The sequence below is a fragment of the Amphiura filiformis genome, chromosome 16 (genome assembly GCF_039555335.1).
Source record: "Amphiura filiformis chromosome 16, Afil_fr2py, whole genome shotgun sequence".
Classification (NCBI taxonomy): Eukaryota; Metazoa; Echinodermata; class Ophiuroidea; order Amphilepidida; family Amphiuridae; genus Amphiura; species Amphiura filiformis.
The window spans coordinates 22503495-22526193 of NC_092643.1; the positions used below are offsets into that span (position 1 = coordinate 22503495).

General features: G+C 37.7%; 1 protein-coding gene across 1 annotated transcript; it reads right to left on the reverse strand.

The window, feature by feature from the left end:
• Nucleotides 1-2885: 2885 nt before the first annotated feature.
• LOC140172493 (uncharacterized) lies at nucleotides 2886-21929 on the reverse strand. Its single transcript, XM_072195639.1, has 10 exons — nucleotides 21714-21929; nucleotides 20410-20517; nucleotides 19255-19454; nucleotides 18239-18294; nucleotides 16973-17108; nucleotides 15881-15996; nucleotides 15127-15263; nucleotides 14246-14408; nucleotides 12652-13719; nucleotides 2886-2944 (listed from the first exon to the last, which is right to left on the reverse strand). Exons 1-10 carry the CDS (start codon nucleotides 21927-21929, stop codon nucleotides 2886-2888), a joined length of 2259 nt encoding a protein of 752 aa, XP_072051740.1.
• Between the last annotated feature and the right edge of the window lie 770 nt (nucleotides 21930-22699).

Below are 22699 nucleotides of genomic sequence, written 5' to 3' on the forward strand. Positions count from 1 at the left end.
TAACCTCATTCATAACCGTCACTTTAATCTCTTCACTTAACAAAATAACACAAAATTTTCCTCAAAAGTTTGTAAAAATAAAATTTTTTTACATTTTGCCTTTCCAAAAATCGAACAGGACGACTGATAACAGAAGTGCGAATCACGATCTGTGCAAATATGGCAGCGTGCAATCCAAATACAGCGGCCAGCACAACATGATGCACGCAGAGGTTACTAATATTTATGCTGAAGGCGTGGAGGTCCACTTTTTAAATTACTAACTGCATTTGCGTTTTGGCAAATAAATAAAAATGATTGGATCGCATATATCATGTTTATTCATGAGGTTATGAATATATACTTGTTATTAATGAACTACCAACTAATAATCAAAATTTATGTTAAAATGTTGTTGGTCAATATAGTACATACAAATACGTAATTAATCACAATCAACAATGGTCAATTAATTGATATTGCACCAATTATAAGAACAGACAAAGCATTGAGGGTCAATCGAAATGCCAAACAAATTTAGCTCCTTTGCCTAAATGTACCAGAAACCTTTCATAAGGCCTGACAAAAAGATGACTGGCCTGCAGAGAGCTTTCAATATTTAAGTACTCTTTAAGATAATCAACTGAAATTATTAAGAACATGTAGATATTCTTTCCAACAGATATAATTATGTACCTCAAATCTTTCATACCTGAATGAATAGTTGATTCAATGTTTTATAGTTTGTACAGTGTGTCTATTTTGTCTACATAAGTATATCATATTTTTATAGTGTCCAGGTAAAATCAGTTAAGGAGACTGTTAGACTTGTAGCAATGAACTTGGACCAAGAATCTCTCTACTTAACACATTTTCCATTATTTTTTCATGAATGATGTATTTACAATATAATGTCTATATTATACGATTATGAAGATTATCATTCATTCAGGTAATAACAACTATGAACTTGAGAGATTATAATCAGATCTACTAGACTTACGTTTTTAGGCTAACATCAGTTGGCCTGTTGATGCATCCAAGATAGGATGTAAAATATTGCCACTCATAAAAACAAAAGTCCAGTAGATCTGATTATAATCTCAAGTTCATAGTCTATATTATAACTTGTTTCACCTTGAGTTTGGCAGTGACTTACGCGCATATTTCAATGGTCGTATGTATTGAATCACGCAAACCATGTTAAATTACTTGTGGCATAATCGCATAAAAGCACTTATGTCACTACCAAACTTGAAATGAAACAAAGTCTAGTTATCTTGGGGAGTATCTGACCCTAAAACTGAAGTGTCTTCTAACTCCATTGGGCAATTCCATTTATAATCCACACTTCCCCAGTGGAAGATGCTATAAATCTATTCCACAGGGGGAGTATGAACTTAAGATGGAATGAACACATTAGGCAGGTCCATTTGAATTCCATACACTCTCTGAGAAAGATTAAACCTGAAGAAGGATCATGAATTTCAAATAGAGTTGGTCGATGTGCTAATACTCTTGAAATTCATACTCCCCATGTGGAAGATATTTCCAAAATCTTCCACAGGGGTCCATTTCAGATGGTTAGGATGTTTTGTATTACGGTAATAATAGTCAATACCACTAATTTGCACTAAAGTGGCTTCTTGAAAAAGTTCAACACAGACGTAGTACCAACTCGCCATAAAAAGTATGTAAAAATTGGTACAACATTAACAATTTCATTTAAAATCATGTTTTTGAAACAAATTTGAATGTGACTTTTACAAATTTGAAATATAAATGTGAGAATTTATGTGGTATTTATGATTAATCTGTTCATGTGAGTAGTAGTCAGACGTAAACCATATAACAAATCAGCGATTTTTATATTATAATCTGTCATATTCTCAAAGAGTGAATTGAAATTGAAATAATTTTCAGATATATTTTAAAGAATTCTTATTCGGACAATACCGTAGAATTCCGTCTAGAAGCATATATGCCTCTAAACGAGGGTTTTTTTTAACGAAAGATATGAAAGGCCAATACCCTTCTCAAAAACATTGCAATAGATTGGTCTTACAAATATACATGTTTGTACAGCCGCCTTTATCAGTAATATAGTTGTTCAAACTCCAAATAATGTTTTTGTTGAGAGTGTCTGCCTCTTGTCTCTTGTGTCAAAAAAACCTTGTTTAGAGGCATATATATGCTTGTAGACGGAATTTTACAGTATAGGATTTACATTTCAAAATGAAAGGTAAACAAGATATATGGCCATGTAACAGCACTAGCATCTAGTGTGTAAATGCTTTTAAACTTGATTGATCTTTGGTTTTGGAATCACAATATTCTAAGTTGTTGGGTCACATATATGAGGCAAATGAAAGTTGATTCTAATTTACATTATAGCTAGGAATAAATACCAGATTTATCTTATAGGTGAAGGTCACTTGAAATCATCCCCAAGTCACATGGTTTAGGAATACAGAAAACATTCCTAAATCATGTGACTTGGGGACACCTCTACTTGAGATGAGTCTGTTTATTTATTCCTGTTTATTATGTAAAAAGAGACACATCTAGCAGTCAACAAATGCATCCTTTTGATATGGATGTACACATTTAAGGATTCCCTGATCATGTTTCTGGTGATTACAAAAATTACACAATTCTTTTCATTGTAATGAAACAAACTCAACTATTTTCTATATTTGTTGCAAAATGTATATAAGAATGGTCTAAGCATAAAGCTCTCTTTTGACGATTGCATGAACAATATACAGTTAAAATTTGATGTGCTTATTAACGACTTGCTCGGACAAGAACACATTTTTAGGGTAGTTTGTTTAATTTTTTTCTTTTAATTTACAACTATCTGTGTTATAGATACTGGTAAATTAAAAGAAAAAAAATGAAAAAGTTTAACAAACTACCCTAAAAATTTGTTCTTGTCCGAGCAAGTCGTTAATAGGCACATCTGCTTATTAACAAAAATTCGTTTTTGACTGGGCAATTCGTTTATAAGCTCATATGCTTATTAACAAATTGTTATGGTAGGTGATAATGAAATATATTCAAATAGTAAGTAGTAAATAATGAAAGAGTCACCTCGTCACTGGACAAAAAGAAGTTGATAGGGAAACTTAAAGGAGTATTTTGTGATCCTAGCATCCTCATTTAATGACATTTTCAGTAGATATCCATGTAAAAAGTTTATTCCCAAAATTTCAGTCGAATCTGATTTTGCATTTGTGAGTTATGCATGTTTATGTATTACACGGCTCCATAGACCACTGTTTTGTAATTTTGTTTTGTTAACTAGAACGTAATACAAATTTGACAATATTTTTGTTAAGCAAATTAATCTGCAAGAAAGTTTTTGTACATAAACAATTAAATATTATGTTGCCAGTTTCCAGTGGTATAAAAATCCTGACATTTTAAAAGAAAAGTGGGGGGGGGGGATGAGGCTGTAGATCACAAAATGCCCCTTTAAAGTTATATCAACTTTCATTAGCTTTATAATATTTGTTGTTATCAATCAAAATTATGAGAATATATTTCATCTCATATGTGACCCCTCGGCACAACTGAGCCCGGATGTCGCCAGTGCCACTATTGAGATATGCTCCATCGAACTTAACAATAAACAATAGGAAACAAAGGATTTATTGACTGTTTTATTGATTTTTCACTATTTAAATGTCAAGTACTATAGACATGATATACATCATTTTAAAGCTAATTTCAAGTAGAATATTTTGGTTGAATATCTCAAAAATGATGATTGGCGACTTCAGGGCTCAGTTGTGCCGAGGGGTCACATATTTTCTTTCAACCATAATGTAGATAGAGCTTTCTATTTATTTGTATATATCCATGTGATATAGAAAAAAAAGTTCAATATTATCAAACCAAAGAATAGATGTGCAAACTTTATTCATATACACTCATGATAATATATTGCCTGTAAATTTTAGTAGACAATATAATAAAATACAGTCCGTCCGCAAGAGAAGCATAATTATAATGTCTTGTCCGTCTTCTTAAAAATGTATTTTATGTGACCTGCTACCATGAAATGAGCGTAAATCGCAAGTTGGTAAGGGTGTCTCTGAAAGAACTGTATCGTCAGAAACTTAATTGTTTGGGTACTTTAACACCACAACTAAACATAACTAAATAACTGGCGTTGTTGAAGGATAAATCAGCTATCACATACTTTTTAAATTTTGACAATTGACCCCGCGTTTCACCACACCATTCTTGAAATATAAGAATTTTACGAAACTCCCTCATTTTCAAACTTTATCATGCAGTCAAATACCAATCAATGATCTGTATTCAGAGTGCTAATCGCTGCACATCATCAGTGCATGAGGCATATATTGTCATTGATAGATATTTGACTCCATGGAACGAATTGAAAATTAGGTAGTTTTGTAAAATTCTTTTATTTCAAAAACGGAGCGATCAATTGTCAAAATTCAAAAAGTATGTGTTAGCTGATATATTTCTTAATCACATCTGCTATTTAGTTATGTTTGGTTTATGCAATAAAATACCCAACAAATCCAGTTCCTGACAATACAGCTCTTTCAGGGACACCCTAGTTTTGAGACATCCTGGCTGCTGAATTGATGTTCTTTGGTTTACAGCACATATGTACAAAACAGTAGTATATGACATACAGACATACCATTGGCTTGGACAGGTGCATGTGAAACAAACAACACTGACGCAGCAGCCAGGATGTCTCAAAACTACCAAATTGTGACTTAACGCTCATTTTGTGGCAGCAGGTCACATATTTGTCGTCTGCTTCCTGAAAACCTGGGCAAAGTTGTCATATCAGCCCAGGAGAGTGCCAGATATGGAACACGAGTGTTGCGTAATCTATTTTTGTTAGTGATTAATATTTTTTCCACTTGCAGCCTTGCCTTTCTATTTGCTTTTAGTTTTTGGTAAGATTAACCCTATCTGACATGTGCTATCTTCAGTAGATACCAAGATAACACATCAGATGGGGTTAATCTTGCAATCTACTGAAGATAGCATATATCAGATGGGGTTAATGTTGCTATCTACTGAAGATCGCACATATCAGATGGGGTTAATGTTGCTATCTACTGAAGATAGCATATATCAAATAGGGTTAATGTTGCTATATACTGAAGATAGCACATATCAGATGGGGTTAATGTTGCTATCTACTGAAGATCGCACATATCAGATGGGGTTAATGTTGCTATCTACTGAAGATAATATATCAAATAGGGTTAATATTGCTATATACTGAAGATAGCACATATCAGATGGGGTTAATGTTGCTATCTACTGAAAGTAACACATATCAGATGGGACTAATGTTATTATATCACTCATACATAAATTCTAGACAGTTTATTGGTTGATTACCATTTATCATTTTTACTATCACCCTCTCTGTGTGATAGTCTTTACCATCATAGTGCTCTGCCGTTGTGCGCCTGCGCCAAGCCGTTCGCTGACTCTTGGACTCGCCGATTTAGTTATGGGGTGGACCCAAAATGTGAAGTATATCACGGCAAAACATGGTGTTATGTTGATGAAAAAATGTATTTCCTACCTTAAATAGTATTTTAGTAATAGAATTTATGCATGAGTGATATAAAATAAATATTAACTGTCTTAAATTCGTGTAATGGTCGAAATATAATCACTGGGTGAAAGATGTATTGTTCCATTCCACTGCATTGCCCGGCTTGTGGAATGGAACAATCCATCTTCACCTCGTGATTATTTTCACCATCACACTCACAGACAGTTAATATTTGTATACTATCTAATGAAGATAGCATATATATACGATGGGACTAATGTTACTATCTACTGAAGATAGCACATACGACAGGGTTAATGTTGCTATCTACTGAAGATAGCACATGTAAAATAGGGTAATGTTGCTATCTACTGAAGAAAGCATATATCAGAGGTGTTAATGTTATTACTGAAGATAACACATCAGATGGGGTTAATCATGCTATCTACTGAAGATCGCACATATCAGATGGGGTTAATGTTGCTATCTACTGAAGATAATATATCTAATAGGGTTAATATTGCTATATACTGAAGATAGCACATATCAGATGGGGCTAATGTTGCTATCTACTGAAGATCGCACATATCAGATGGGGTTAATGTTGCTATCTACTGAAGATAATATATCAAATAGGGTTAATATTGCTATATACTGAAGATAGCACATATCAGATAGGGTTAATGTTGCTATCTACTGAAGATAGCATATATCAAATAGGGTTAATGTTGCTATATACTGAAGATAGCACATATCAGATGGGGTTAATGTTGCTATCTACTGAAGATCACATATCAGATGGGGTTAATGTTGCTATCTACTGAAGATAGCATATATCAAATAGGGTTAATGTTGCTATATACTGAAGATAGCACATATCAGATGGGGTTAATGTTGCTATCTACTGAAGATAGCACATAACATATGGGGTTAATGTTGCTATCTACTGAAGATAATATATCAAATAGGGTTAATATTGCTATATACTGAAGATAGCACATATCAGATGGGGTTAATGTTGCTATCTACTGAAAGTAACACATATCAGATGGGACTAATGTTATTATATCACTCATACATAAATTCTAGACAGTTTATTGGTTGATTACCATTTATCATTTTTACTATCACCCTCTCTGTGTGATAGTCTTTACCATCATAGTGCTCTGCCGTTGTGCGCCTGCGCCAAGCCGTTCGCTGACTCTTGGACTCGCCGATTTAGTTATGGGGTGGACCCAAAATGTGAAGTATATCACGGCAAAACATGGTGTTATGTTGATGAAAAATGTATTTCCTACCTTAAATAGTATTTTAGTAATAGAATTTATGCATGAGTGATATAAAATAAATATTAACTGTCTTAAATTAGGTAATGGTCGAAATATATTCACTGGTGAAAGATGTATTGTTCCATTCCACTCGCCGTTCCGGCTTGTGGAATGGAACAATCCATCTTTCACCTCGTGATTATTTTCGACCATCACACTCACAGACAGTTAATATTTGTATACTATCTAATGAAGATAGCATATATATACGATGGGACTAATGTTACTATCTACTGAAGATAGCACATACGACAGGGTTAATGTTGCTATCTACTGAAGATAGCACATGTAAAATAGGGGTAATGTTGCTATCTACTGAAGAAAGCATATATCAGAGGTGTTAATGTTATTACTGAAGATAACACATCAGATGGGGTTAATCATGCTATCTACTGAAGATTGCACATATCAGATGGGGTTAATGTTGCTATCTACTGAAGATAATATATCTAATAGGGTTAATATTGCTATATACTGAAGATAGCACATATCAGATGGGGTTAATGTTGCTATCTACTGAAGATCGCACATATCAGATGGGGTTAATGTTGCTATCTACTGAAGATAATATATCAAATAGGGTTAATATTGCTATATACTGAAGATAGCACATATCAGATAGGGTTAATGTTGCTATCTACTGAAGATAGCATATATCAAATAGGGTTAATGTTGCTATATACTGAAGATAGCACATATCAGATGGGGTTAATGTTGCTATCTACTGAAGATCGCACATATCAGATGGGGTTAATGTTGCTATCTACTGAAGATAGCATATATCAAATAGGGTTAATGTTGCTATATACTGAAGATAGCACATATCAGATGGGGTTAATGTTGCTATCTACTGAAGATCGCACATATCAGATGGGGTTAATGTTGCTATCTACTGAAGATAATATATCAAATAGGGTTAATATTGCTATATACTGAAGATAGCACATATCAGATGGGGTTAATGTTGCTATCTACTGAAGATAGCATATATCAAATAGGGTTAATGTTGCTATATACTGAAGATAGCACATATCAGATGGGAGTTAATGTTGCTATCTACTGAAGATAGCACATATCAGATGGGCTTAATGTTGCTATCTACTGAAGATAGCACATATCAGATGGGGTTAATGTTGCTATCTACTGAAGATAGCATATTAGATGGGGTTATTGTTGCTATCTACTAAAGATAACACACAAAGGTGGGGTAAATGTTACTATCTACTGAAGATAGCACATATCAAATAGGATAAATGTTACTATCTAGGCTAGAGTGGCAAGTTTTCCGTGATTTAAAACACAGAATTCCGCGATTTTCCGTGCGTGGTTTTAAATACCAAATTCCGTGATTTTCCGTTATGTAATTTCAATTCCGTGTTCACATTCGGGGTAAAAAGAAGTTACTTGCATTATCTTCTTAGTTATTTTAAGCCTGATATCTTTGAAGACGGACTTGATCTTCATTATTTTAACCTCGCATCTCATTATTTTTTCTTCATTTTTACTTTTTTAAGGAAAAAAACATAATTTCCGCGAATTTCTGTGTTTTCCGTTTTTTTCTGAAATTACATGAATTTGTCTGTTTTTCTGTGACACGGAAAACTTGCCACTATATAGACAACATATAGATGGGGTTAATCTTGCTATCTTCAGTAGATAGTAACATTAGTCCCATCGTATATATGTGCTATCTTCAGTAGATAGTAACATTAACCCCATCCGATATGTTTTATCTTCAGTAGATAAGCAACATTAACCCCATCCAATATGTTTTATCTTCAGTAGATAAGCAACATTAACCCCATCTAATATGTGCTATCTTCAGTAGATAGTAACATTAACCCCATCTGATGTGTGCTATCTTCAGTAGATAGCAACATTAACCCCATCTGATATGTACTATCTTCAGTAGATAGCAATATTAGTCCCATCTGATATGTGTTATTTTTAGTAGATAGCAACATTAACCCCATCTGATGTGTTATCTTCAGTAGATAGTACCATTAACCCCATCTGATATGTGTTATCTTCAGTAGATAGCAACATTAACCCCATCTGATATGTGTTATCTTCAGTAGATAGCCCCCCATCTGATATGTGTTATCTTCAGTAGATAGCAAGATTAACCCCATCTGATATGTGTTATCTTCAGTAGATAGCAACATTAACCCCATCTGATATGTGCTATCTTCAGTAGATAGCAAGATTAACCCCATCTGATATGTGTTATCTTCAGTAGATAGCAACATTAACCCCATCTGATATGTGTTATCTTCAGTAGATAGCAACATTAACCCCATCTGATATGTGCTATCTTCAGTAGATAGCAACATTAACCCCATCTGATATGTGTTATCTTCAGTAGAAAGCAAGATTAACCCATCTGATATGTGTTATCTTCAGTAGATAGCAAGATTAACCCATCTGATATGTGTTATCTTCAGTAGATAGCAAGATTAACCCCATCTGATATGTGTTATCTTCCGTAGATAGCAAGATTAACCCCATCTGATATGTGCTATCTTCAGTAGATAGCAAGATTAACCCCATCTGATATGTGTTATCTTCAGTAGATAGCAAGATTAACCCATCTGATATGTGCTATCTTCAGTAGATAGCAAGATTAACCCCATCTGATATGTGTTATCTTCCGTAGATAGCAACATTAACCCCATCTGATATGTGCTATCTTCAGTAGATAGCAAGATTAACCCCATCTGATATGTGCTATCTTCAGTAGATAGCAAGATTAACCCCATCTGATATGTGCTATCTTCAGTAGATAGCAAGATTAACCCAATCTTATGTGCGCTATCTTCAGTCGATAGCAAGATTAACCCCATCTGATATGTGTTATCTTCAGTAGATAACAAGATTAACCCCATCTGATATGTGTTATCTTCAGTAGATAGCAAGATTAACCCCATATGATATGTGCTAACTTCAGTCGATAGCAAGATTAACCCCATCTCATATGTGTTATCTTCAGTAGATAGCAAGATTAACCCCATCTGATGTGCTATCTTCAGTAGATAGCAAGATTAACCCCATCTCATATGTGTTATCTTCAGTAGATAGCAAGATTAACCCCATCTGATATGTGCTATCTTCAGTAGATAGCAAGATTAACCCCATCTCATATGTGTTATCTTCAGTAGATAGCAAGATTAACCCCATCTCATGTGTTATCTTCAGTAGATAGCAACATTAACCCCATCTCATATGTGTTATCTTTAGTAGAAAGCAAGATTAACCCCATCTCATAGGTGTTATCTTCAGTAGATAGCAAGATTAACCCCATCTGATATGTGTTATCTTCAGTAGATAGCAAGATTAACCCCATCTGATATGTGCTATCTTCAGTAGATAGCAAGATTAACCCCATCTGATATGTGCTATCTTCAGTAGATAGCAAGATTAACCCAATCTTATGTGCGCTATCTTCAGTAGATAGCAAGATTAACCCCATCTGATATGTGTTATCTTCAGTAGATAGCAAGATTAACCCCATCTGATATGTGCTAACATAAGCATTTGGAATTTTAAAAAAATGGGTAAAAAGCTTTTAAAAAGCAAGTAAGCAAGGTGTAAGCAAAATATAAGCATAAAAATAACCCCAGTTACAAGCTTCTTATTCTTCAGTAGATAGCAAGATTAACCCCATCTGATATGTGCTATCTTCAGTAGATAGCAAGATTAACCCAATCTTATGTGCGCTATATTCAGTAGATAGCAAGATTAACCCCATCTGATATGTGTTATCTTCAGTAGATAGCAAGATTAACCCCATCTGATATGTGTTATCTTCAGTAGATAGCAAGATTAACCCATCTGATGTGTTATCTTCAGTAGATAACAAGATTAACCCCATCTGATGTGTTATCTTTAGTAGATACCAAGATTAACCCATCTGATATGTGTTATCTTCAGTAGATAACAAGATTAACCCCATCTGATGTGCTATCTTCAGTAGATAGCAACATTAACCCCATCTGATATGTGTTATCTTCAGTAGATAGCAAGATTAACCCATCTGATATGTGCTATCTTCAGTAGATAGCAAGATTAACCCCATCTGAGGCTTTATCTTCAGTAGATAGCAAGATTAACCCCATCTGATATGTGCTATCTTCAGTAGATAGCAAGATTAACCCCATCTGATATGTGCTATCTTCAGTAGATAGCAAAATTAACCCCATCTGATATGTGTTATCTTCAGTAGATAGCAAGATTAACCCCATCTCATATGTGTTATCTTCAGTAGATAACAAGATTAACTATCTTATGTGCATCTTCAGTAGATAGCAAGATTAACCCATCTGATATGTGCTATCTTCAGTAGATAGCAAAATTAACCCCATCTGATATGTGTTATCTTCAGTAGATAGCAAGATTAACCCCATCTCATGTGTTATCTTCAGTAGATAACAAGATTAACCCCATCTGATATGTGCTATCTTCCGTAGATAGCCAGATTAACCCATCTGATATGTGCTATCTTCAGTAGATAGCAAGATTAACCCCATCTGATATGTGTTATCTTCAGTAGATAACTAGATTAACCCCATCTGATATGTGCTATCTTCAGTAGATACAACATTAACCCCATCTGATATGTGTTATCTTCAGTAGATAGCAAGATTAACCCCATCTGATGTGTTATCTTCAGTAGATAGTAACATTAACCCCATCTTCTATGTGCTATCTTCAGTAGATAGCAACAACCCCATGTTATGTTGTGCTATCTTCAGCAACATTAACCCCATCTGATATGTGTTATCTTCAGTAGATAGTACATTAGTCCCATCTCATATGTGCTATCTTCAGTAGATAGCAAGATTAACCCCATCTGATATGTGCTATCTTCAGTATATAGCAACATTAACCCCATCTGATATGTGTTATCTTCAGTAGATAGCAAGATTAACCCATCTGATATGTGTTATCTTCAGTAGATAGCAAGATTAACCCCATCTCATGTGTTATCTTCAGTAGATAACAAGATTAACCCCATCTGATATGTGCTATCTTCAGTAGATAGCAAGATTAACCCATCTGATATGTGCTATCTTCAGTAGATAGCAAGATTAACCCCATCTGATATGTGTTATCTTCAGTAGATAACTAGATTAACCCCATCTGATATGTGCTATCTTCAGTAGATACAACATTAACCCCATCTGATATGTGTTATCTTCAGTAGATAGCAAGATTAACCCCATCTGATGTGTTATCTTCAGTAGATAGTAACATTAACCCCATCTTCTATGTGCTATCTTCAGTAGATAGCAACAACCCCATGTTATGTTGTGCTATCTTCAGTAGATAGCAAGACTAACCCCATCTTATATGTGCTATCTTCAGTAGATAGCAACATTAACCCCATCTTTTATGTGCTATCTTCAGTAGCTAACATTAACCCCATCTGATATGTGTTATCTTCTTTTAAGACTAACTGAAAATAACTTGAAAAGCATTATAATATCACTTACGTACAATAAGGAGTAACATAGTTTCGTAAATGTTTCTGACTTTCTATTTATTGAACATCTTTCACAAGAAATGGTGCAACAAATGTATTTTAGAGAAGTAACATAAGCATTTGGAATTTAAAAAAATGGGTAAAAAGCTTTTAAAAAGCAAGTAAGCAAGGTGTAAGCAAAATATAAGCATAAAAATAACCCCAGTTACAAGCTTCTTATTCTGATACATCCTCAAAGTAAATTCATTGCACCAAATACATTAATCATGCCAATAACCGTTTTATAGTTGGCCAACATTTGAGCTGACTTAACAGTTCAGTAGTAGTCAATTCAGGTTCATAATATTCTCTTATCTTTGCTTGAGACAAGCGCCCTCGTCTATCCACCCGTTGCTTCTTCAGCTGATTCCGTAGTAGAAGCGTATCAGCAGCAGTTACGCTCGTTGCTGGACTCGGTGACTCGCCTCCACAAGCGGATTCAAGCCTCAAATCGCCCGCATCTTGAGCTGTGCTTCTAGGACCTCTTCGCCATTGCTCAGTCTTGCCCTGAACTTTGATGAACACATTTGGACTATCCTTAGAATGGTGTAAGTTCTTTGTTGGTGACGGTGAATGGCGATAGTGTTTAGTTTCTTCAACCACTTCACCATCGTGGGTCCAGGTGATGGTTGTGTTAGCTGCGGGCGATCCAGCCACAGGCGTTGGTGACAATCCCAGACGATAGGATATCCTCGTCCGATCCCGCTCACCATTGATATCTCTGTGCCTACTCTCCCGTACCTCGACTGGTATAAGAGTACATAAATCTATCTCTTCCGCAATTTGCTGTTGCTGACTTTCATGCATTGCAGATACTTCATCATCAGGAGATTCCATAGCTAACTGTTGTTGATGATGCTTCTGGACACAAGATGAAGCTGCACCACGTCCTGCTGACTCTCCAGGAGCTACAACACGGACTCTCCTTGTTGGGGATTTTGGCTGCCATTTGGGTGGACCCTGTGGAGCAGAGTGCCTCTCTCTTGTATCAGCAATCAACCGCCTATGTAACAAATGTCTCTGCTCTTGAGTATTCTCAACAACACGGAACTTGTAATTTTCACCAGATGGGTTTAAGATCCTCTTGTAGATGTTCCTCATACGATTATTGTCATTTGAAGATTTGTCTTTTGAGGCAGATTTGGAACCGTATTTGTAGTGCTGCTTGAGTATGGATGGTGGTGGCTGTGGTACAGGGGATTGTTTAGGGGTGCCTGGTGATGTTGTTTGAACTACCATTGGGTGATGGCCTGTTGATAAAGCCTGTGCACGACGACTTGCTGGGTCAGTTGGGGCCAAATCTTTTTCAACTTCCATTTTCACACCTGCATTGAAGGCAAAAAGGAAGTACAAATGGAACTTTAACATGCATAACTGGAAATCAACTTAATTTTTAGTTCAAACTTGGCCTTAGTTGGTATATAATTTAAAAAGAAAAGGAAAAAAGGGGCCAATATCCAAAATTGTTCCTGAAATGGAAGTCTAGCCCTATAGATTACAAAAAAAAAAGAAGGAGAAAAAAAAAAAGCCAAGTGTTGGATTTGTACTTTTTCAGTAGTTTACAAACATTGGAGGCAAAAAATGTTATGTTTTGTGCAATTTTCTCCCAAATGTGTGCTTTCCCACAAAACGTTTTACAGATCGACTGGAAGGGGATAGGCCCTACAGCCCCATTTTTTTTCTTTGGGGGACGTCCCCTAAAATCATAAAATAAAAAATAAAACATTAATTGAGGCAAAAATATAACTATCTACCATTTTAGCTGTCAAAATACTTTTAGTAGGTAAAATCGGAGGCAAAAAATATTTGGAGATTGGGCCTTCTAGCACTAACCCTCGATATTTTCATTACCTTTGTCCGTCATCTTGACAGTCTCCCCATTAGCTAGAAGCTTAAGTTTTGGTTCCTTGAGGAACTTGGCAGGAGGCACTTCTTTCTTGGCAGGAGACACTTCGTCTTCCGTCATATCCTCGTCATCTTCATCGTCGCTTTCGCGAATAGCTTTTCGAAATGTCTGTGGTATAAAGTATTATTTTATAAAACACAATATTGGTTATCGTTATAGAGGCCAGCCCCATAAAACCTCATGAAATATTTGCATCGTTGGACAAATAATATATCAATATGTTTAGAACAGTTGCCCTATTAAAGGATTTTAATGTCACATTTTAACTAGATATTTCTTTAAAACTAAATTAAGTAGAAACTTCATATTCGGTGTGCAGGATATGTCTTTGAACTTAATCATAAACTTAATTCAAGACTTTGAGTTTTGGGTGAAAATGTCCATTTTTGTGTGAATTTTGTCCAGAAATGCCATTTTTAAATGGGAAATATTTTGAAAAATGATTTATGCATCATGGAAAGTATATCAGTACCAATACATTACAGTGGATGTTTAGATCAAAAATTATGACCTCTTGAAATTCATAAAATGAATGTTTTCACTGATCTTGGGCAATTTTTCTTATCTCTCTTTGATATGCTGTGTTCTCTACTCTTTCTCTCCACTCCATCCTCTCTCTCCCCCTCACTCTCTCTCCCCTCCCCTATCTCTCCTCTCTCCCAGCTTTTCTCTTTCCCCTTCCCCTCTCTCTCTCCCTCTCCTCTCGCTCAGCTTCTCTCCCTTCCCTTCCCCCTCTCTCCCCTCCCTCTCTCACATCTCTCTTCACTGTAAACAATTGCTAGACAAATTTCAGGTGTTTTATATCAAAATATCCATATTTAGATACCTGACTTGATGATGGGAGGCCAGATGTGGTCCTTGAATGGGTCGGTTTACGGATCCATTGATGGTTAACAATTTCATGCATACGCAGTCTTGTCATCGGTCGAAAACGAAGCAGCTTGCGAATAAGATCTGTACATTCTATCAGCGCAGAAAAAAGAAAGTCATAATAATAATTTGATTTTATAATCAGGAACGCCGGGTGTCGGATCATTTTTCGATTTAGGAACGCTGGGTGGCGATCATTTTCAGGTTTTATTCCCAACTGAAGGCCTATTTGGAGATGATCCTTGGACAAAACAACGCAATACGGACCGTCGACGTAGAAGAGTGATATTTCGGTGAAACCCGATCGATGCATTTGGATCCTTCGAACTTCGTATTATAAAACAAAATGCAAGGGTCTGAAAGCACAGAGTGCTAGTGGTCTATGTTAACACATTTCAATCAGTGTCGTAGCGTCATACCGGGGGGCACGTGCCCCAATCGATCTCACAAATCCCATAGGAAATTTGCCGAAAAATGGCAAATGGCCAATCAGACCCGGTGCCCATCCCCCAATCATGGTCGGTGCCCCCCAATATGTTGACCCACGCTACGTCACTGATATCAATCAAACCACCTTTTGCAGCTGTACTTCTGATGTAGGCCCTACTTTTCTCTTCGGCATTTTAGGTTCCCCTTGTATTTCATAGGGTATAATAGGGTAAGATCATACTTGATCCATGTTTGAAGCAGGAATAATTGCCTGATCCTACCTTTTGATACACATGCTTGGATGTAGACCTTTTTCTTAGTTTGTTCTATCAAACTATTTATGTTCTGGTCGTTAAATGGAAGCCTTCCATTCACAAGAGCATACAGGATCACGCCTCTGTAATCATAGAAATAGAAATGGTTTTTAATGCTGCCAAAACGGGCAGTATAAAGGCTATTGATGTAAACAAGGTCCGTGAAGGTCCGGGGGGGCACTTAACAGAAATGACCATACGGGTATGCCCCCCTTTTTGGATTTCGCAGCTCCGAAAGACCCCCTATATTTGATCAAAACAGAGCTCCGAAAGACCCTTGATTTTGATAATTTCAGGTCTAAAAGACCCCAAAATTGCTCATTCCTCATATTTCTGTTTTTTTCAGGCGATTTTCAACCAAAAAGACCCTTATTTTGACAGTTCGCAGCTCCAAAAGTCACCATTTTACTTGTTCGCAGCCCGGTTCGCAGCTCCAAAAGACCCCCTTTTACCGGTACGCCGTCAGCTCCCAAAGACCCACCACCTCAAAATTCCGGGGGAACATAACCACCAAAATGGTGTGCCCCCCCGGGCGTGATGGATGGGGTCAAGGAATCTGTGGGTCTAGCCACGAAGGTTCGCGAACTCAAAATCATATATAACTTTAATGGGATCGTTAAAATATGTGTGGGTTTTATGTCATAAAACATGTAGAAGGCCTCTTGATGGTGACAAACGTGTCCGCCCATTTGTGAATGATGGGCATAGGACCTACATGTGGCTTTTTGAATCATATTACTGCGGCGTAGCCAGGGGGAGCCGGGGGCGCGCTGGCAATTTGCCCCCTCACAGAAATTGTTCATATATAAAATGGGGACGGCAAAGAGTGAAGTATCATTAAAATGACTGAAAATTGGAAAAACTTGACAAATGGGGACGAAATTGTTTGGATTTGCCCCCCCCCCCCTGGGACAAAGAATTTACAAATGGGGACGAAAATTGGCGGCCCTCCACAGCAAAAAGCTGGCTACGCACCCAAGTCACCAAAATGAGTCTTTGGGTAATTGTAATCATGGTAAATTAAGTTAAACGTTTTAGGCCTTAAACATTACTACTTACAAACTCCAGATATCAGCTAGTTTTCCATCATAGTTCCTTGCCGATAAGATTTCTGGTGCGGCATAAGCGTATGAACCACAAAATGTGGACAACATGTTACATCTATTGGTTGGAAATCGACAAGCAAACCCGAAGTCTGGAAAAAAGAAAGACAGACTGCTTGACAAGCTGCTACACATGAATTGTAAAATGTGATCTATTTCAGTATAGACTTTGTTTTTTCACCAGACTAATCACAATGATATGCATTGTAATTTTTACTGCCATCTATACTGAAGATGGTATAGTGTTTTATTTTTTTACTGCTATCTACTGAAGATGGTATATAGTAATTAGTGGGTTTTTAGCGGGTAATTCGCCGTCGGACAAGTTTAGAACTGCAAGCTTTCGTCAGGAGTAGCTCTGACTTCTTCAGGACAAAGTACCTAAGAATGAAACATGTAGACCGCCCCTTGTCTACTGATGACTCTAACAAGAGTCGTTCACTGAAGACTGCCCCTTGTCTACAGAGAACTAGCAGATCTCGCCTATCTGCTGATTTAATAAGTTTTGGTGGCTCTGAAAAGAGCCGTTTGCTGAAGACTGCCCATTGTCTACAGAAACAAGCAGATCTCGCCTATCTGCTGATTTAATAGGTTTTGGTGGCTCTGAAAAGAGCCGTTCACTGAAGACTGCCCCTTGTCTACAGAAAACAAGCAGACCTCGCCTATCTGCTAAATTAAAGGTTTGTTGGCTCTGAGAAAGAAAAAAGCCTATCCCACAATTTGTTTAACCTCTATGGTATATAGTGCTTTATTTTTACTGCTATCTACTGAAGATGGTATATCGTGTTTTATTTTTTTTCTTGCTATCTACTGAAGATGGTATATATATATATATATATTGTTTTAATTTTTACTATCAACATTATACGGTATACCGTATAATGTTTTATTTTTTTTACTGCTATCTACTGAAGATGTATAGTGTTTTGTGTTTATTCCCGGGTTTATATTACATACACTGCAAAAATAGTGTTTAGATTTAATCACTTTTAACACATTCATGCCTTCACTTTATAAAAGTGTTTAAATCGCTGTTTTTAGTCACACTAATGACTTGACGAAATTTCGACAACCTTTTCAATTCGACGTCGCGTTGAGGTAAAAAATTATGAAAGATTCTTTCTTTTAGATTTAGTATGCAACAAATCAGGAATACGGCCTTCCAATTCTATTTTATTCTAATTACCAACAAATGAATGGTACCTGAGCAAGTCAATCTTACCTGATATTTTGACATTATCATTCTCATCTAAAAGAATATTCTCACACTTCAGGTCTCTGTTCAAAAGAAGAACAACCAAAATGAGTTGTTGTGTAAAGCATTCAAATGATTGGAAACCAATACTTAACAGTATATTTTTTCTCTCTCTCTCACACCCCTCTTTCTGTCCCGTTTCCTTTCTGCATTCCATCCCTCCAGGGTCTCTCTCTCTCTCTCTCACTCGCTCGCTCGCTCCCCTTAGCTCCCTCTCCTCAATCCCCCCTCTCTTTCTCTCTCATCTTGTCCACACAGCTCAGTCATGCAGATCTACTCGGCGCTGGTCCGACGAGTAGGACCTGTTTTTCTTAGTTACCAAACTATATCCTAGACTCTGATCGCTCAAGAAAGATCCACTATTAGGCCTATAACCGCCCGACCGAAAAAAAAAGATTTTCTATTGGTCGTCAAGTTGTGAGGTTATCACTGGTGTCAACTGTACTGGAATCCCGGTACATCAACGACGTTTATAGGCCCCCTATTGTAGGACCCTTTTTTCGGGCGGCGCGGTCACTGTGGGTAATTTTAAAACTGCATCTTAAAGGAGGATTTCGTGATCCTAGCATCCTCTTTTTATGACATTTTTCAGTAGATATCCACGAAAAGCTTATTTCCAAAATTTCAGTTGATTCCGATTTTGCGTTTGCGAGTTATGCATGATTATGTGTATTACACTGCTCCATATATGTGTTGTTCTTTCTGGTGCACCAGAACGAAATTCAAATTTGGCGATATTTTTGCTAAACGAATTAATCTGCAAGAAATATTTGGTACATAAACATTATGTAGCCAGAGGTATCCAGTGGTGTAAAAATCTCAACTTTTTTTTGGGAAAAGTGGGGGGATGAGGCTGTGGATCACGAAATGCCCTTTAATTCAAAATTTAGTTTTAAAAAAGTTTTTAAAAATATTCCGCATTCGTTTTTGAAACTGCCATGGGCTTTGAGACATATCATTGTTTTTTCAGCTTACTTGCTTACCTATGAACCACGTTTAGTTGGTGACAATGTGAAACTCCCGCTACAATCTGTCTGAATATCTCACGAGATTTTTCCTCGCTAACCGCACACCCTGTCTCCAACACATATTCATTGATATACGAGAGGATATCGCCGTTTGGAGCGTACTCGATTACCAAGTAGATTTTGGTGTCCGAGCGAAATACTTCATATAATTGTATCTGAACAAGAAAGAATAAAATGTCGGCAAAAAGTGCGGGGAAAGTGTCATCTTGAAGGTATACATGTCAAGTCGGGGTGTGGTAGGCTGTTTATCCAATTATAGGCCTATGCCTATTATCTTAACACTACAGTTGCGGTGTCAGTTGGGCCAAAAAGTTACCAGCCCGCGCCCAATTTAAGCACAACTGTAAAAGTTGGCGGCAGGTGGTGGGGGGGGGGGGGTGCGTTGCACCGCCCTGGCTACGGGTCTGGCTGCTGCTCCCGCAAATTACATAGTAATGTCGTTATCATCATGAACCATAGGCTGGTGCAGTGGCGTGCGCAAAGGGCGGGGCAGGGGGGCCATGGCCCCACTTTTGTTGGTCATTCGGGGGATTCGGGGGAAAAACGTTAAAAACGTCAAAATTTGCTCCTAATCAGACTCCATTCGGGGAAACTGAACAACCTGGACCCCCACTTTCAATGTGCTGCGCACGCCACTGGGCTGGTGGTTACTGCAGTACAAATGTCACATGAACAACTCTAGGTCAAACGTCATAAAGATATCAACTTCACTGGCTAAGGGCCGTGCTCTCTGAGCACAATGTCTAGTTTCGGCTCTTTTTGAATTGCTGATATCCACGTAATTTTTGGTTTCCCGCCCTCTTGGTCGTTTTACGTGTCGTTCGTATTCTTCAAGAGCTTGCTTTCCTGAGGTGTCCTAACCAAAGGAGCCGCCTCTTTTTGATTATATTACTCCACTTTGTTTCCTTGCTTTACTCGTAAGTTCTTGAGTGATTTGTGATTGTCTTTGGCCATTTGATGTCGAATAGCCTTCTCAGGAGATCTGTAAAGGTCCAGGGCGGTGTTTCATAAAACGACAACCAGCAGACCAGGGATATAAAAAGATTTGAACAGACATACAGACATGAACAGCTTATCAAACTATGGCTATTGAATTCCTATTTTTCTTACCAAATTCGGGTGTTTGTAAGTAATTTTCAAAGCATCTATTTCTCTCGGCATAAACTTGCTTACATATTCAGCCGGTGCGTCTTTACGGGATATGACTTTAATGGCAACCTGTAAATCAAACACAATTTTAGTGCACTATCATTATTTTTTGTAATTTCGTCATATAAGGGCGTAACCGAGGTCCGGAAAGTGCCGCCGACAAGGGGGGTTAATGGGGTGCGTTACCCCCGGGCCCAGGGTCCTAGGCCTATAGGGGGCCCGTAAAAATAAAGAAAGCAATAACTTAATGGTCCATGTAAAAGCAAAGAAAAGAGACCACAGGGGCCGTGAAAAGGGTGGCTCTCGGTGGCACTGTAGGTGGACGCTAAAAAGGTCCACGTACGTTAGACCAAATGAAATAAAGAGATCGCAGGAAGCAGCCAGGCGGGCGGGACATTTCCCCCCACCCAAGTCCTAGGGTTTGCCGCCAGTTTACCTCTTGTCAAATAGCGGCGGCACGAAGGCCTGCAGTCCCCTCATTTATGGGGTTCATACGGGGGGTAACTTACACCCAGTTTCCCCCTGTCAAATGCAGCAAGCAGAATGGACAACTGCCTCAGTGGCGTAGCGTCATAGTGGCACGGGAGGGAGGCCGGAGGGGCACGTGCTTCGCGATCAACCAAAAAATGTAGAAAATCCCCCAATCAGGCCCGGTTCCCCTCCCCCATATGAGGACCCACGCTACGCCACTGAACTGTCCAGTATAGGAACCCGCAGCAAAACTCTATCGGGGGTAAGATATTCTGCCTGCATGTCAAATAGGGGTGACACGATGTGGGCATATGATTTGGGCATTCCGCATTCTATTCCCCGTCCCCTCGCTCTTGAGCTTTCTGCAAAATAAGAAAAGTTCCCACGTTTTGATGTAACATTATAGGCACAATAGCGGGCCTATTCGAAATCGCACACATTCACCGTTACCTCCCAATACCAAAATCATGAAAATGCGGTTTGCAAGAAGTCGAAGGGACATGGGAGCATTTTCCCCAGTCTGTCCTCTCTCCCCATGTTAGCGTCAAATGGACGAGGGTCGAGTTTGCCATACATAGGGCCTACATATATATCACGACTCCCAGGGGAACCTTCACCCTCAAGGGGTCATACAGAAAAACTTGAACAGATATATATGCCCAAATTTAAGAGCCTTTCGGAGCTGCGAAAGCCAAAAAGGGGGTCTTTCCGGGGAACATAGCCGGATGGTCATTTGTGTATAAGCCCCCCCCCCCATGCCCCCCGGATTATTTCTAGGCCTATAGCCTACTTACCATGTCGTGACCTTTTTCCTTCAGATCAGCATTCAGTTTCGGACACTTTTCCCTCTTCTTATCCAATACTTTAGCTAGCTTCACCTTAGCATAGGCGCCTGTACCTAAAGTTTTGTCCGTTAGCACATACCCATGGCGTCGACATTCTACCGCCTCTAAGGCCTGGTGTCGAGATTTAGCGTTGACGAGAGAGTAACGTTTTCCAATATATGTCATTTTTATTTAGGACCTATATGACGAAATATTAATTTAATAAAAACCCAGCAAACGTTTTGTAACACTCTTTTGGTGCAGCTGATCAAGCAAAGATCAAGGTAATTCAAGCAAAGTCAGTTGCAACTTGCTCAATTATTTTGTTGACTTTTTGCTGTCATGGTGCGCGCAATTAACGCGAGTGACTGGCTTTGATGCGTATACGCGAACAGCGCAAATTTGTAGGATGTTTGGCGCATGCAAAGACTGCAAAACTACGCACACGTTGAGCGGGAAATGATTTTATTTTATTTTCATGACATCTTGGCGAAGTAGGCCTAACAAAGCCCGTATACGAAAGTATATTTTGGAAAGAAAAGGAACGCAACCGTGTCTTCGGAATTTGGGGGAAATGACCCATTTTTGATATCGGTATTTTGTCAAGTTAAAAAATCTTGAACATTTCTATATAAATAATTGCAAACAAAACGTTTTACACAAAACGTTTAAATATTGTTATAAATGTTGTATCAAGGGTATAAAACGTTTTAATTAAGACCAGAGTAATGGGAGAGAACATGGAGGCAATGATTTTTTTTTATTTTTCTATCTTCTGAAGATAGCAATTAGGGCCTACAAAGAAAATAGTTAATACCTTCAGCGACAAAAAAACCCCACTTTTTGTATATTTTTATGTTTGATGATTTGTTTTTACTATATCTACTGAAGATAGCAATTACAGCGAGTTTATACAAAAGATAATTCATATATTTAGCATTTTGATAGGCCAGTTA

Coding starts and splice junctions, on each gene's coding strand:
- LOC140172493 (XM_072195639.1), bottom strand. CDS start 21,929: ATGACATATATTGGAAAACGTTACTCTCTCGTCAACGCTAAATCTCGA. Junction 20,518..21,713: donor AGGAAAAAGGTCACGACATG/GTAAGTAGGCTA, acceptor TTTGATTTACAG/GTTGCCATTAAAGTCATATC. Junction 19,455..20,409: donor CTTACAAACACCCGAATTTG/GTAAGAAAAATA, acceptor TTTCTTGTTCAG/ATACAATTATATGAAGTATT.